Source organism: Ascidiella aspersa, chromosome 2 (genome assembly GCF_963924565.1).
Source record: "Ascidiella aspersa chromosome 2, kaAscAspe10.2, whole genome shotgun sequence".
NCBI lineage: Eukaryota > Metazoa > Chordata > Ascidiacea > Phlebobranchia > Ascidiidae > Ascidiella > Ascidiella aspersa.
The window spans coordinates 25191931-25209107 of record NC_139448.1 but is presented as its reverse complement, the minus strand read 5'-3'; the positions used below and the strand labels follow the sequence as shown (position 1 = coordinate 25209107).

Here is a 17177-nt window from a genome sequence, read left to right as displayed (position 1 = left end):
CAAAATATTCGTAAAACAACAAAAAAAATTACACAGCGTATTGATAGTCAGGAAATAAGATGTTGCAACGTTTAGAAGCAGCAGTGCAGAATAAAACGGTAAAAATACGTGATTAAAAAGCAAAAGTAGTAATGCATTTTACCCAGGGCAGCGTTTCCGAGTTGGTCCAATTCTTTTAAAAATACAGCGAACAGTTTCTAGCCAAAACAGTTTCTAGCCAAATTAGCATTTTGTTGGATCTGAACAAGTGGTACAACGCGAAGAGCACAGCATGCAACAGTGGCAAACATGCAAGTCAAATATAACACCAAAACTTTAATACTTATTTGTGTGTGTTGGAAGTCATGGCAGCATAGAAAGCAAAATCCAAACAACCGTTTTAAAAGATTTAAGACCTTATTTTTCACAGTTATGGCAATTATAGTTAGTATTAAATAAAACGGGTTTTTGATGCAAAACCATTTTAAATATTCCGCAAGGTGGGAGTGCGGGGTAGCCGAACACACGGCTCGACCACTTACTCAATGGGGTCATCCATTTTTTGCTCGAAGATTTTAGCGCGCAGCAGGGCCGACTTGTCGGCTATAGGAAGGCCGTCCCAATCAAAGTGGGGTACAGTAATAACTCGACACCCCTGGGCCCGCAGCAGGCGCAGCCCCAGACGGGTCTTTCCCGTGGCGTGCTTGGAACCGATGCAGAAGCGAGAGCGCGGTAGGGGAACCACGGCGATGTTTTGAACCTAAATTTTGCGACGAAGAGATGTCAATGCCGTGTTACTTAGGTCGAGGCGACGTATTTTACAATATTGGTATCGGTGGTGCACATCAGTGTTATAATAACTTAAGTCAGTGACTTGACTTAATCACTGTTTTGAAATGGCTTTACTTGACTTGAGTATTTTGAACAAAACGACTTGACTTAAGTGTTTTGGACAAATGTTTCCAGTGGGCATTATTTATTATAAAATTTTGCACACAAAACAAACTTTTTGCTATGTGTTGCGTTTTGTGTTATTTTATAGCTGAGTTATCGCTTATAATCGGACTTAAACTAAAGCTCATTTCAAAATGACTTGTTTACAACACTGGCGTACATTGTGGCAAAGTATATTTTGTTTAAAATATTTTCTTAAACACTACATCAGTGGTTCTCAAACATTTCTAAAAAATTTGCCTGGTGATTATTTTGATGTTTCGCTATAAAATTCAAGGGTAAGTTGAGCCATGTTTCTTGTAGTACACTAGCGCAGTCACGATTCTTTCTAATGTAACAACTTTCTAACTAACGCGAACGATGCAATGATTGCCGGTAGTACAGCAAAATAGATGCTTTTATATATATATTAGGGTTGTTCAAAAAAACACTTTTTTGTCAAATTTCAGTGGGGACCCCTTGGAATTGTTAGGGTACGTCTAAAAACCCCACAAAACAAATCTGAGCACGTTTGCTTCAGTATTGACCGTGCTATGTCAATTTGAAAATTCAGATTTGGGCTAAAATTTTGAAAAAAAATAATTGTCCTCCCCCTAAAATAATTTTTTTTCTTCTTTTTTTGCATTGCTTTGCAATTGAATAGCCATAAATAAACCTGTTTTGCAATAACAAAGTGAACAGTCATGGTACAAATGTCACATTTTAACAATATTTGTTAGGCTTCTATGTATGAAAAATGGCTTAAAATTTTAGAATAAAGTAGATGCAGCAAACATGACATCATATTAATATAATAGTGCATTTAGTAATTCACACAACTATATCAATTACTTATCTAAAGTTCAAAAAATGTGCTAAAAAGCCATTTTTCGTACAAAACAGCCTAACAAATATTGTTGAAATGTGACATTTGTACCATGACTACTCACTTTTTTACTACAAAACAGGTTAATTTATGGCTATTCAATTGCAAAGCAATGCAAAAAACGAACAAAAAAAAATTTTTTTAGGGGCAGGACAATTAATTTTTTTCAAAATTTTAGCCCGAATCGGAATTTTCAAATTGACATAGCACGATCAACACTGAACCAAACGTGCTCAGATTTGTTTTGTTGGGTTTTTAGACGTACCCTAACAATTCCAGGGGGTCCCCACTTAAATTTGACAAAAAAGTGTTTTTTTGAACACCCCTAATATATATAAAAAGAGTACCTGCTGGTGCATGTGGGGCGGTATGAAGGTGGGGTGGTGATGAGTAGGTAGCAGCGAGCCGTCGAGTCGCGCGCGAAGCAGAAAGAGTGGAAAACTGCGAAGCGGCGAGGCGATAAAGGAGAAGAACTCGCCTCCTCCGACCAATGAGTAAAGCACGTGCTGTACATCCTGGAGGAAGACACGTAAGAACGGCTGAAGACGTAACACGTTACGGGGCTTTTGCCGAAAGTACGGGTCGTCTTAAAAAACGTTAGTTTAAACAGGGGTCCTTAAACGGGGGTCCATGAAGACCAAAGTGAAATATTTGTCTATATTTTGAACTGATCAATCTTTTTAAAGAAAAGAGGATATTTCAAAATAAAAGGTTTCAGCAGTGAATATATTTAGACTCCATTATACTTTCACATTTTCGGACCGAAAACAGCATATTTCTGAAGACTATTTGTATTGTGATTCTGACGTCAATTTATGACGTTATTTTTGAAAATTTGTTGCCGACCATGATTCACGCGACGCAAACAAATTTGGGGGGTCCGCGGTAAAAAAAAGTTTAAGAAAAGCAACATTTCCTAGAAAAACAATCAGACACGTACATCAAAAATATGGCAAATGAGTTGGATACGAACACGTAAACCATTGCGTATCAAAATACTTTGATCATTAATTTCCAAAAGAAGCCTTTCTCGATAACGTTTTCATATGTAAAAAGTTAGGTTGAAGTTTGTACAAAGCTTAAACCTAAGAGCAGAAAACAGGAAACACCAATCTCTCGCAAAAAAGCACATCTTACAAATACAGCAATAAGTTTAATTTTGAAATAAGGAACCTAATTGTCAAAAACGCAGGATAAACCATTTTAAACACAACTCACAATCTCATTAATATAGGGAATGTTGAGTTTCAAATCTCAAAGTGCAAGTTCATCCGTGAAATATTCCGTGTACGTCATAAATTATTCAGAAGTTGGCAGCGTCGGACACCAAATTGCCGTTTGGTTCGTTTAAAATTCTTCGGTTATATATCTAAATGCCCAGCTCAAGTTTCCTTTTAAATTTGAAGTGTTTTTAGAATGCTAAAGTTTAACACTATAATTTCTAATAACGCCTTATGCGATTGTTTTAAGATTTGAACCTATAGCAATTTATTGTCATTATGGAATACAATTATCTTAAACATTATGGAATTTAATTGTTATTTTGAGTTTTGGTTAAGGATTATACTTGTGGATAAATTTTCCTTTTGATCAGTGTTTTTCACTGTTTCGATCGGTACTGTCGCTGCGTAACCTTTAAAAACAAGACTTTGTTCGTATTTACTTCATTTTAAAACCAAAAAAGGTATATACTAAATTGGTCGATTTACTCTGGCAAAGAGGAATTAAAACCGAAAAGAGCTGCAATAATATTAAACTTGCTTTAATTTTTCAAAACCTCGCATGAGACCTAAAAGGCCATCGCGTACCTGTGGCCATCTACCAAAAATTTGGACGATTATATATGCGTAAAATACCTATTCGAATAATTAGAGATTTTTTAAGATTAAAAGTGTTAAATTTGTTGTAATGAATAAATCTATAAAGTGCGTTTAAAGAAATACAAGGCAACTGTACAACATCCGATCAATTAAAACATCGAAAAAGCAAACAGAACACGAATTAAAAAAAAATTGACAAAAATCTTGTGGCTTTAGTATTTTTATTGAAATGATGAAGAGTCTTCGGGAAACTAAACACATTTGTTTTTTTAATTTTGGTTAATTTTTCTAAGGGATTACGATATCTATTATAATAAATAGTTTTTTTTATTTTAAATTTCTCAAAGCGGTATTGATGACCTTTTCAAGTTTTGTAAGAATAACTTGTTTTAAATGTACTTATAAGCCATTGTTTTGAACTAACATGAGAACTTAACTTGATTATTTTTGGCAAATAACTTGAGTTGGCCATAAGTTATTTCGGCAAACGATTTGGAGGTAAAATGAATTTCTTAATTTAATTTTTGTTAAAACTTGCTATTTACTTGAATTCTACGCTTAAAACAGAATGATTACTATTTGTAGTTTTTTGGTGGTTGCGATGTAATGTACAATGCTCGGATTGGGAAAAGGTTACAATGTTTTTTGTTTAAACATTGCTACGACAATGAATTGGACAAGTTATATCTTGAAAATGGCAAGACTTTAGTCATTTCAAAATGACTTGTTTGCAAAACCGCAGATTTCAAATATAGTGTAAAGGCGACGGTTACGACCGTTGATACATTTTTTTACTTCCTATATCACACATGACGCCAAAAACAACTCACCTTTTCGAAAGCGTAGGGCTTAGGCGGCGAAAGGTCGCTGATCAGGTTGTTTGGAATGTTGGAGGGCAGCAGGTCGGGTCGTTCAATGCTCAGCGCCTTGCAGAGGTCGCGCAGAAATGAACGGGATCCGTTGCGTTGCATGGCAATCTGGCAATAAACGGGTGATACTTCTTATAAGTCACGTCCAACTGCGGCGACTATGGGTTTTTAAAAGAGAAAAGATGTGGCGATAAAAGCGCATTCGAAACATAGTTAAGTTTTGCCTTTTTTAAACCGGATGATTTACCACTTTGAAGTTTATTGTGGCGGTTAGTTTTTTTTCGTCATACGAAGGACCATATTCTGAATAGTATACGGAAGTGTGTGTTTAATGGCGAGTTACTACATTATTCACAAATCAAATCATTGAAATATAACTTCAAAATATGCAAAAAATGCAACGGATTATTCTTTATTTTGTTTTAAATAACCCAAACATTCTGTTGGGAAGACAGATTTCGTCACTGAACATATACAAAAGAGTGTAATTATAGAAATCGAACATTTTTAAAACGCAAATGTAAGGTTGTTTTTTTTATAGACCTTGTCACCTTAAAATAAAAACAAGCTCTGTTTTTTGTGAAACTAAAAAAAAATGCCCTAGAGATGCAAAAACAACAGGATATACCAGGCGGAACCCTGCAGAACACGCATTCATCGTTTTTGCAAATAAAACTTCGCCGACAAGCCGCCGTAGGCAAACCACAGCCGAGCTGCTGGCCGTCAATTTATGGAGCTGACGCGCACCTGTTTCGGGCTCAGCGCGATGTCTATGAGCTCCTTGGGGTAGCGACCGAACACGGCAAAGTGGTAGACGGTGAGCACGAGCTTACGACTGGCGTTGTGCACGTGGCTGGTGTTGAGCGTGCCGAACTTGTCCAGCATCTGCTTGTAGATGCAGTCGAAGAACTCGTCCGGGTTTTCGGGCACGTAGTACACCTGCAAGGCGACGCGTAAAGTTTTTTAGATTTGTGCCAGAGGCGAAAAATGCCGTTTCAAATTTGAACGAATTGGAAATGCTTAAAGTCCCGTTTGCCAGAATAGTAAAGGCGATATTAAATCCGACCTATTGCGTTAATTTTTAACAATTTTATTGTTGGTGACAAGCAGGGGTGTTAAACGCATAGAAGTTTGCGAATGCCCAGCATCGCCTAAATATTAATTTTTTCTGTAAAAAAATGTACATTTCGTTTCATGTGTGCGGTTTAGGACTTTGACAGTTTAGTCAAACAACTATTTAGTACATATACCCCTTTTAAAGGCATTGAGCAGCACGTTTTAGAAATCGACTACCTAAATAAAATGAAATCCGCTAGATCTAACACATGAACATGCCACTCCAGTTTTACTTCGCACATTTACCCTGTTAGTGTTTACGGTAAACGTCGAAAACTAGACGGACTTGCTTGTTGGAATTAAAAAAAAGCTTTAAAATCACAGTTACATGTGGTTTTACATCAGTCTGATCTTTAACAATAAAAAAGCCAGACTTAGACTAGACAACAATTTTTTTTACCCTTTTTCAAATTTTAACTTAATTAATTATCATATTCGCGAAACCTACAAAAAAGTAAAAATGCGTGAGATGTAAAGTGCTCAAACTTGTCTTCTCGACGAAGAAAGAACTAAAATAGAAACGCACATTTCATTAACAAATTAGATAAGATTGGATTTAGACTAGAATTAACCACACAAAGTTGTTCTTATTCGTCAAGTAGGACAAACGATAATATAATTTTATCCATAGTTGCTCATGCCCAAGACACGAACCTGTGCTAAGGCGTCGAGAACGTCGCTGAGCGCCACGAAGTCGAGGGAGGAAATGTGCTTGAGTACTTTGCCGATGAAGATCTTGAGCAGGTCGCGGTTGTAGTAGTAGAAGACGGTGAGCCACTTGATATTGGTGGTGAACTGGGAGGCGGGCTCGTGCGGAAGGCGCTCGTGGATGGCGTCGCTGAGCCGGTCCAGCAGCAGGTTGCCCTGGATCGTGTAGCCGAACTTGACGAAGTAGCGCAGGATGGCCGATACGTCCTGTCATCGAAAAAGGAAACGCAACGTTATAGGTCGGCGAGACTTGAAGCTTTCGTTATTTGTTTTGCCCATCTAAGCCACACCGAGTAGATCGCCAAAATTTTTATAGGACTGATTATTTTTTTTTGGCTGAGCAAATTAAAACGCTTAAAAGGTATAGCACCGTACTTTAAGCCCCCACAAAGCAAAATTTATTAAATGACAACACTGTTTAAATTTACCCACAAGAATAAATACCCCTGGGGTAAATTTACACCGGATAAAGAAGTACTGCATTTTAACGACAAATTTTTTTAATTTAGAAGGAGACGTAATTAAACAAAACAAAATTCTCATATTGATTAATGCAAAGATATGTATAGTGATAGAATCAGATGTTTCTTATCTTGCCGATCTTTATCATTCCTCTATTGAGATATTTTTGGCAAAAAAGTTTTGAGGTCCATTGACAACCTAGCTACAAGGCTGCATAAAAAAAATATTTGTAAGATGTTCGCGGGCTGAAAGAACCGTACGTTTGTCTTGATTGGAGTTCGATAGGTATAGCTCACGACACAAGCACCAAATTACAACGAAGTTATCGATTTGCGCAAAAATGTTTTTTTTTAACTAGAATAGTTCGACCTAAATAGTATCTTGGAAAGATTCCGGTCGGTAGCCTATATACTCGCATAAAAAACCTGTAAAAGAATATTTTCAAGTAGCGAGATACATTTTTTCTTCATTTGTTTAAAAGTGGACAGGAATTTCAAAAATAGGAAGGTCGTACTTTCTATTTTAACTTCATATTTAAAGGAATTGTTTGCGCGCAGCGAAAAAAAAACGCAATTATACCATATATATCGAAAGACAGCTATTTGAGCCTTTCCTCTAAACATGGCAAAACAAGACCTTCTTGCCAACCACTAGTGGATCCGAGTGACAGGAAACCAGTTTTGCAATCATAACCGAACAACTAGACCTTACTTGCTGTTCGTTGGTCACTAATATTTCTTCGATTAAGACTTAAACCGTAAGCTTTAACAATGCTCCGCGGGCCACTAACAGGGATGCCACTGGCCAAAACCACTCTGGTTTGTCATGTAAGCTGTACATTAAAGAAGCATATCACTCCCTATGCAAACCACTTTCGATTAAAAGTTTGGGAGATACTAGTTTCATCTATTAAAATATATTTTAGAGCAATCCTTGACAGCGTATTGCGAATCAACTAATACATAGCAATTCGCAGCTTTGTTTTTTTTGTAAACAAGGGAAGACATTGGTGATAGGATTAACGGAAAATGCATTCGGTGGTACTTGACAAATTCCAGTTCCCAGGAAGGGGTGGAGGGCCAGCTGCATGTGATGTCACCGTCCGAAGATGTGCTTAAAAAAATTTTTAGAAGCGAAGGAAACGCCGTAATGGCGGAGTGCGAATCAATTATTCATGACTGGAAACATCTGCTTTCAAATGAAAACACTTCCCATCGACTGGGTAGGCAAAGTCTCAGGCTGTGTCATGTAAATTTTGAAAAGCACCAGAACCAAGTAAATGATTTTTTTAACTATTATTATTTCGGTCATCTGCATCGCAACAAGCACCTAACTATTATTCCCCAGATCTGTAACTATGTAATAAAAAGTATGTGGCAAACAATGTTGTTTACGAAAGGCAAAGGCAAGATGGTTTTCTGAGACCACGGTTTACTTTATCATTTAGCCACTGGTGATATTTTTGCAGTGTGATTTATTAAATGTATATGATTATTCCTTGACACCTCCTTCCAAGTTAAAAAAACATCAATATGCAATGTTCAAATTAAGTAAAAACTAATAATCCACGAAAATAAAAAGTTGTGTTGGCAATATATGTTGTCCATTCTGTAAGTCGTTGCCACATGATTTAATGGGATTTGGCCAAATGATTTTAATCAAAAGTTTAGACTATATAAATAATTCATGACAGTTTCGGGAATGGCTAAAACTTTTTTAGATCCAAATTCGGTAAACAATATTCAGTGACCCGTACAAATCCTAACATCAATTAATTTTTAAATAATTTTTATTGTCTTTCCTAAATATGTATAGTTAATAAAACCTAGATGACAATCTATGTAACTAGTTATGTTTCTGATGGTACATTAACATTAGGCAAAATGTATGCACACTGCAAACTATTAAACTGCCAGGACATGTTACTCTTTAGTTTACAAATAAAATAGCTTACAAATAAAATAAATTATTTGGTTATGTCTAAGGGTGTACTACAAGCCATTAAAGATTATAGAATTCATTGCATAGTCTGCCAAAATCAACATAAGAATCAAATCAATAACAACAAGGCAATGGCATCTGCTGAACTAGGTCATTCAGCTAACTAACTGGTCCAGGTTTTTCTTACATTTTTTAGTATATGTTAACCGGAACATGTCTAGTTCATGACCAATTAACACTTTTTTGCCCTTAATGGCATTTGTTTGCAACACTTAAAAAAATTACTTACAAGTTGTACTGATTTATGATTTCGGTCATATATTGAAGATTAGTATATTTAAATGGGACATATTTTGTTGCTACTTACTGGGCATAGTTACAACAGTGGCAAAGTACAGTTGCTGTCCTTGTGCTATTTTCCAATACAATTATTGGCGTGATGTGAAGTCATGCATAATGGAGGTTTATAGATTTTCTGCTGGGGAAATTGCAAGGAGTTGGCATTAGCGTTACTTGACTTTCAACCTCTGTATAAGTTTAAGTGTGGTTGAAGCATGTCTTCATTTTACAACTAAATGGAATCCTTTTAGGAAATTGTTTCTAAGATAAACATCTATTTCAGTAGGAAGAAGTAGGGACACCCTAACAAAAATAAATGCTATGTGCCTAACTGGGAGATATATCATCCAAACAGCATCAGACTTATACCAAACTGTTCCCAGGTAAGCACAATGTAATCTGTGAAAGCAAAATGTGATATACCTGGGGTTGAAGGATGACTTTTCCTTTCACAATTGCATCACTTGCTTGTTGAAGTAGGGGCTTTAGTGGGGCATGTTCCATCCGGTAAAATGCATCAAACATATGTGCTGCCATAGAACGCCCATCCGGGTAGCGCCCGTTAAGTTCTCCTGACAAATGGACCACTCTGCTTTCACACTGGCGTTTAGTAGAATTGCCAAAATATCTAAAATATAGTTGCATGAAACAATACATGGAAGTTTTTTTGTAAAACACATCTGATGACAATTAACATTGAAAACTAATGCACTAAATGTTACTTGACTCATTTTACTAACAAGGGTACAAGGGTAAGACTGCCAGAGTGTTTTTAATATTTTACCTTCCAAAGCATTTCATTATGTTGAGCAAGGTGTACAGATCCCCAATGCTGTCAATGTATCGTGTAGCCACGGCAGCAGAAACATTGTACATGTACTCCGAGTTGATCAATGGAATGTTTGGTGTATGCAAACAGCTTGCTAATAGTCGAAGTTCTAATAATAAATGTTTTTTCGTAAACTGGCTAATATTTTTTAAATTGTTTTAATATTGAAAAATAAAAGAAGACTTGGACTCAAGACAGTGTTGGTTCTAGTTGGGGGTGTCGGATAAAATCGGACCCAATACCCAATGCCCAATACAAAGTGATATTATAAGTACCCTGCACTCGTCTAATAGTTTGGAGGCATTCATGCCAATCTAATACCAAACTAATTTGTGAACTTTAGCCTTGTTTTGTGATCCAAAGTACAGTTTTCAATTTTAAAAGGTGAATTTTTAAAAACTATTACATTAAAAATTTAGGATTCGGTTAACAGGATCAGAATAAATAGAATATTGGACATACCTAGTTTAAAATTAAATTGTTTAATTGGACAATAACAATAATAAGAGTTTTACAATAGTTTTATTTATATTGATTTTCTGTTATTCTTATTGTATGTATAACATCCAGTGGAACTAGACTAAAAAGGTGGTTAGAAAAGGACATTTTTATACCTTCCAAGTTCATGCTTTCAAAATCAACATGGGACAGAAGGGTGGGAATGGTTGGCTTTTTCAAGGTCAGACGTAAGTAGAGAAGGTCAGAGGCAACAGTAAGCAGTGCAAAGTTGTTAAGAGATTTTGCGCAATCCTCAATCATGGCAATCAGATCACGGAATGTGCGACTTGTCAAAATGTTGCCACACAGCTACAAAAATCAGAATATTTTACTATCGCTATGCTAAGATATGGAATTTTAATGAAAGGTGCAGTGTACCAAAATTGTTTTTTTCAAAAGCAAAGTTTGATTTTAACAACACCAAAGAAGAATGAGATACTTTATATGTTCGTTTTTATTAAATTTTGTAGCAGATATTTAGAGCATTATAAGAAAGTAAATCCTCCATACCGCATTGTACTCAACAGAATTCCTTGGATGCTTGTTTAAAGCTTTTAAATAGATATGGTGAACACAATTAATTGCCAGAAGAGGAGTGACTCTATTCTGGTAGAGCTGGATGTGTGTAAGAACATCAGAGGGCTCAGTACTGTCATTTACACAAAGCAACAATTCTTCCTCAGTGTGTGACGGCTTTTTAAGTGGACCTAGAAGGTTAAAATAATAAGGATGATATATTAAATTTGCTGTACACAGTGTTTTTACTACTATGAAAGGTTGTGAAATCCACTGCCATAGTGCCGAATTAGACCAAATAAGAATGAAAAGCCCAAACTTAAAAACAACATGCAAAAATTTTATTAGGAAAGCAAATAACAGTTTAGTAATATAGTGGAAATACAAATTGTTTCTCTAGTATTAAAGTAAAATTTAAATACTAATCTTATATATGCAAATTACTATATATATGCAAAAAAGGTAAATAGCTTGCTTGGCATAACAAAGTAATAATCAGATTTTTAAAATCGAAATATAAATAATACAGCTTTATACTGCTCTAATACTTGTATTCATTAAAATTCCTGTGCTAACTTTATTCAGTTTGTAAATACTACTTTTGTTAAGAAATTAAAATAAACTAACCAAGAACAGATGGTCTTGTCAATTTTGGAATAGCAGGTAACTCTGGAGCTTCTGGCTTTTCCTTTGTTTCTTTATCATTTTCAAGTTTCTTTGTTTCATCTATAGATATGGAATGATATGTGTTTAAAAATTAAATTAATTATTTCAACCAAGCTGTACAGCACAATACAATTAAATTAAAGTAAAACATGAAGTATGAGTTTTGACACAAAAGTCATTAGTTTAAATAATTTTTAATGAATATTTTATTCAAATAGAAGTTTGGTCAAACAAAAGGTGGATTTTGTAAGTACATTAACCCATGGCGTTTTCATTTTGTTTTAATTGTGAAATTCTTACAAGAAACTTCCTCAGTTTCAGTAGGTTTCTTAGGTTCAGCTTTCATTTCACAATATTCCTCTTTTTCACCAAGAGGATCTGCAGAAAACATTGGCAAAATAACACTAACCAAGCGGTGCGGAAAAACTATGCAGAGCGGAAAATGTATACAACAGTTTTTTTGTAAAAGAAAACATTGCAAAAAATAACCTTCACTTTGGCTAAATTCCATTGATGATGGCGCAGACATGATGCCACTGGTAGTGCTCGACAAAACATCGCTAATAGGTGATAAAGGTATTTCTTCCAGCTTAGTAATTGGCGGATCCACCTTTTTCGGTGACACACCAATATTGTCAAGGTTGGATTTTATTGGAGTTGGACCAATTGCAGTAACCTGGCCAGCTTCTGTTGGGTTAGGTGATAAAAACGGCGAATTTGGCTTGTCGGAGGATGGCTGCCTCAAGACAACATCTTTCCGAAAACAAAATCAGTAATTTTTTTAATTACAACCATAGATGAAAACATATTTACAAAAATAAATATTTTCTGATCTTGAGAATATGTTTTATTGACAAACTTACTCTTAGTCAAATGTTCAGGAGTAGTGGGTGAATTGGTAATCTGGCATGGGATGCTAACCAAACTTGCACGTCTAGATGTTGGAGATGACACAATTGAACGCTCGCTGCTATCCTTGCGACTGTCAGCTGTCCCACTTTCTACATAAAAATAACACCAAAATATAATAAAAAAATATAATGTTTTGCCATGAAAACATAGATAGATAAACATTTTACTGCAAGCCAAACTCAAATGCACATTGTTGGAAAGTGTAATTTTTTACATAAAAGGTTTTTGCACCATATGTATTTTTTTTTTTTATTTACTCATTTGGCATTTTAACTCAATAAAAAGCTCTCAGAGAATGTTTCCAAAATTTGGGATTGAACAAAAGCTTGTGAAATTTGGGGTTGAACAAAAGCTTTCAGAATGAAAGAGGAACCAGGAAAAATTAAGAACGACTGCTCTAACCTGAAGTAAAATGATTTCCCTTTTACCTAAGATATTTAGATATACTTTGTAAAGTATTACATTTTTTGCCTGTTAAACCAAAAGGCTCCTGTGAGTACCTTGTTCTGCTGGTCCAGCTTGGCGCTTTACTCCAAATGTTTCATATCCGCTTCTGGCCGATGAAAACAATGGATCTGGTCGTACTTGACAGCAAAACACCTAGTACATAGTATTTTTAATGATTTCGTTCTTAAACAATAAAGGCTTATACAACAAGGAAGGACAATATTCATACAATTTTTATCTAAGTTGTTTTGTTCCATTGAATAGTTAATATTTAGGAGCAGTCCTTTGAATTAGGAAATGCCTTTTGGCAAGACACCTCATGAAAAAAACTTGAATATTACTCATGAACTGTGCAGAGTGTTGAATTGTTATATCTACATGGTTTCATTACATTTTCTCTGACCATTGCAGTTAAATTCCTTTGAATCTACCCTATTTCTTAAAACTGTGCGATGACTTGAGAACTTTGGTTGGATTTTTAAATATCAAGTAAAATATTGATTTTGTATATGTTTTACCTCACTAAACATCATCTTCCAGCTCTTTGCCGCAGCTTGACACAAAACTGGTGAAGATGCCAAATGAAGCATGTCTGAAATGTTGTTAGGAAAAAAATACGGCAATTTATGTATTATTGCATAACTTTAAAATACAAACACAAAAAATAAACTAGAATGGATAAATATAAAATTAGGTTGCTAGTTTCAGTTTACCTGCTCACCAAAAAGTTAAAAGCCAATAGAATATTTGACACCAAGCTCAATTTTTTTTGTTTAATTTTTGAGTCTTCAAGAAGTCATTGCTGTTTCTTTTACATTACAATGTCAACACCAAAACAAGCCATTAGTTCTTCTTCAATTTTTTGTTTGATTTTATATTTTTTTATCTGAAACATAATGTAACAAAATTGCAACTTGGTGTGGTGACCACACAATTAAAATTTAACTGAATGTAATTAAAAACTAAATTTTAATAAAAATATTCAACTTAAGAACAAATTAAAAAAAACCTCACTAGAGTTTTTTTTTTTAATAATTATTTAAAAATCATTTTCAATAACAAAATTCTGGGCTGTGCTACAATCCTACCACATTAAGGTAAAGTAACAAATGGAGTGCTGGCTAACCTAGGCTGAAAATCTTTGGTATTATTCAACATACAGGGAATGGGACAAATCTTTCTAGCCCAATTTTAAATTTTTGACATTTTTGTAGTGTAGAGTGAATATTAAAACCGTCTCCCTGAATAACCGGCGGTCACGTCAAAGAGTAAACTCGTAGGTCTCAACCTATGTGAGAGCCCTTTGGTCCAGTCTGCATTTTATGGTGCTTAACGCCGAGATCCAGTGCCAAATTTTGAGGTGTGCAGTGTGGACGAAACATTTTTAGCTTTTATCGAAGTCAAGCATGCAGTATACCAATTCAGGTGTGCACACAATAATTGGTAAAAATATCGGGTGTGCACCTGCCACAGAATGCATACTGGCCTTGCGTTCTAGAATCCTTCAAACATTTTTTACCGTAACATGACTAGTTGAAATGGCAGGAAAGAATTAAATATGAGAGTATAAATTTAATAGTTATTCTTAATCCCCACTATATTTTTTCTCAACAGATTATACCTGCACCCATAGAAAATAAATATGTACCGTTTTTACTATATGTTATAATAGCGGGGTGCACTTGTGACCTTAGTTCCACCCTAATTTTTTTTGTTACAGGATACTGATGATAGCTTTCTACAATAACAATTTTTGGCGCTGGTCTAGAATCCTACCACAGTGTTGAAACAAATTAAAGCAGCGCACAATATTTGGGTTAGGGTGTTGGTTAGTGTGAGTGAGGGTGGGTCAAGTATTATTATTTAATAATATTGCTTGACCTATACCCCAACCCAAACGTTAACTCGCACCCTAACCCAAATAATGTTAGTTGTGGTAGGATTCTAGGCCAGCGCCCAATTTTTAAACAATAGCATAGCCCAAACTATGTAATACCTAAGCTACTACCACAAACTACGACCGTCATTGAGAACAACATGCACAATGATAATTCATTACAGAGATATATGTTTATCTAAGAATACCAGATTATCGAAAAAAAGTTTCTTACTCAACAACATTCGGTTTAAATACAAATCGTATACGTTTTTTTTTTTAATCTCACTCATGTAATTCTAGAACACTGCATACAAAAATATAAGTACCATTACCAACAACGAAATAAAATTATTAACACAACTTTTGGCGCTGGCCTAGAATCCTACCACAGTTTTACAATAACGAAACGAGTTGTCAATATTAAAACTACAATAAAGAAGTAAATAATTTTGGAAAACAAACATAAAAATATTACTTGATCCACTAAAACCCACACGCTAACTCGTACCCTAGTCCCAACCCAAATAAAGTTAGCAAATAAAGCCCGGAACAAAATGTGGTAGAATTCTAGACCAGCGACCAACTATAAAATAAATAGTTCAAACAGAGCCAGACATAAAGGCAATCAAACACGTTCAGCTGATATGAAGTTTAGCTGAGCGCGCTGTTACTATTATTATCATTCGGTGCAAAAAATATAAAGGGTTAAAGAAAGTGGTCATGCATAAGCGGTCATCCAGAACGTGGAATTGAGTTTTGACAAAATATTGTTTACCCAATGATATATTGAAATAGTTAGCCAATACAACGACATAGTTGGTTTACACAAAAAGAGTTTATCTTTAGTTTCCCCGAAATAAAACGAAAAATATAGCAAAGTTTGAAGACTAAGTCAGTATTTAAAAATTTCAAACACCACTTCCACACGTCGAAATCCAATTATCTAAATTGCTTCAATTTAAAGTTTGAATGTTCTATCTTTAAAGTTCGGACTAATTTTAGGTTGTCTCCGTCAATAAAGAGTATGCAACTTTTTCCAGGGATGACGTCACAAAGTTATGGCAAAATGTGACGTCACAAAGTAACATCTAAAGTCTAAACGTAACGTCATAAAAAGTAGCCTTAAAAACACCCCACGTCTCGTCAATTTGATTAAAGTTTAAGGTTGGAGAGGTTTTACGTTCAATACTAAAGCTACCGGTACATTACAAAGATGTTACCGATTTGCGCAAAGCGAAAAACGCCTTTTTTATGTTGCCAAATTTTCTTAAAGGTGCGATCGGACGCACGACGCCTTTGTCTAAAATCGAAATTGGCTAAGGCATATAACCAACGTAATTTAGATTCGTGATAAGCGCAAAAAGTTTTGAATTAGTGTGACGTAAAAACTCACAAATTTTGAAACACGCTGTGACGATAGGCTGCTTAGTAGCCTACGACAAGAAAACGGTAATCCAAAGCGAAAAAACAACAACATAAAACAAATCTGTTGTCCAGTGCTAACGCAACGATGAGGCTAATGTAATAAAAATTTGCAAGCAATTCAAGAAAATTCCGGATATGCCACAAAAATGTTGTGCTTGTTTTGCTCGCCAGTTCTCCAGATATGTTACGACTCGTCTGAATAAGTCCTAAATTCATCGGAATAAATCCCAAATTCATCGGAATTAGGCCTAAATTCATCGGAATAAGGCCTAAATTCATCGGAATAAGTCCTAAATTCTTGGGAATAAGGCCTAAATGCATCGAAAGAAGGCCTAAATGGCCAAAATAACCCCCAAACCTGTGGGTAGAGGGTATGGGACGATTGGGGGCCATCAGTCTAGCATCAGGCCTTTTTGATCTTTGGTCCTGTTTGAGGTTATTGGTGGATAATGGGTTAGGTTAGAAGAGTTAGTGATGTACTTAGGGCGGGTTTGGGGTTAGTTAAAGTGTTGTTTAGGCCTGATTCTGACTTTTTAGGTCTTATTCCAAAGGATTTAGGACTTATTACGATTTAGACGGTACTAATGCCATTAGGTATTAGTCCTATTTTGGCCTCATTCCCAATTGTGTTTTATTCTGACGTTGGTGTTGTTCTTGTCTCGGTCTTATGGCTGGAGTCCTCCGATTTATCTAAAGCAGGGTTTCCCAACCTTTTTTAAACCATGGTCCCCTTTGGAAATTTTGAGAAATCAATGCCCCCCCCCCCCCCCCCCACCCCCCCCCCTCCACCCCTTATTTTTTAAACGTGTTGACAAAATTGAAAAACGTCACTTTAATTGAAAAAACTGGTTTATACAGTAACAGGTAGTTAGAATGATAAAATGATATAAATAGAACATACAATAAACATGATAGTACATTATTGAGTTATTATATATTCAGTTCATGTGAT

General features: G+C 35.4%; 1 protein-coding gene across 4 annotated transcripts; it reads right to left on the bottom strand.

Moving 5' to 3' along the window:
- Positions 1 to 379: 379 nt before the first annotated feature.
- Positions 380 to 13799, bottom strand: LOC146164480 (uncharacterized). Of its 4 annotated transcripts, XM_083381787.1 has the most exons (16): positions 13635 to 13799; positions 13440 to 13513; positions 12975 to 13074; positions 12426 to 12563; positions 12052 to 12315; positions 11863 to 11940; positions 11524 to 11622; positions 10891 to 11087; positions 10497 to 10689; positions 9838 to 9991; positions 9477 to 9681; positions 6258 to 6518; positions 5235 to 5426; positions 4449 to 4595; positions 2146 to 2313; positions 380 to 739 (listed from the first exon to the last, which is right to left on the bottom strand). In XM_083381787.1, the coding sequence occupies exons 2-16, from the start codon at positions 13509 to 13511 to the stop codon at positions 518 to 520; spliced, it is 2490 nt and encodes an 829-aa protein (XP_083237913.1). In that variant the 5' UTR covers positions 13512 to 13513; positions 13635 to 13799; the 3' UTR covers positions 380 to 517. The 4 variants fall into 4 exon arrangements, with proteins under 4 accessions (XP_083237913.1, XP_083237911.1, XP_083237914.1 ...); XM_083381785.1 differs by having other exon boundaries at positions 11863 to 12315; XM_083381788.1 differs by lacking the exon at positions 11863 to 11940.
- Between the last annotated feature and the right edge of the window lie 3378 nt (positions 13800 to 17177).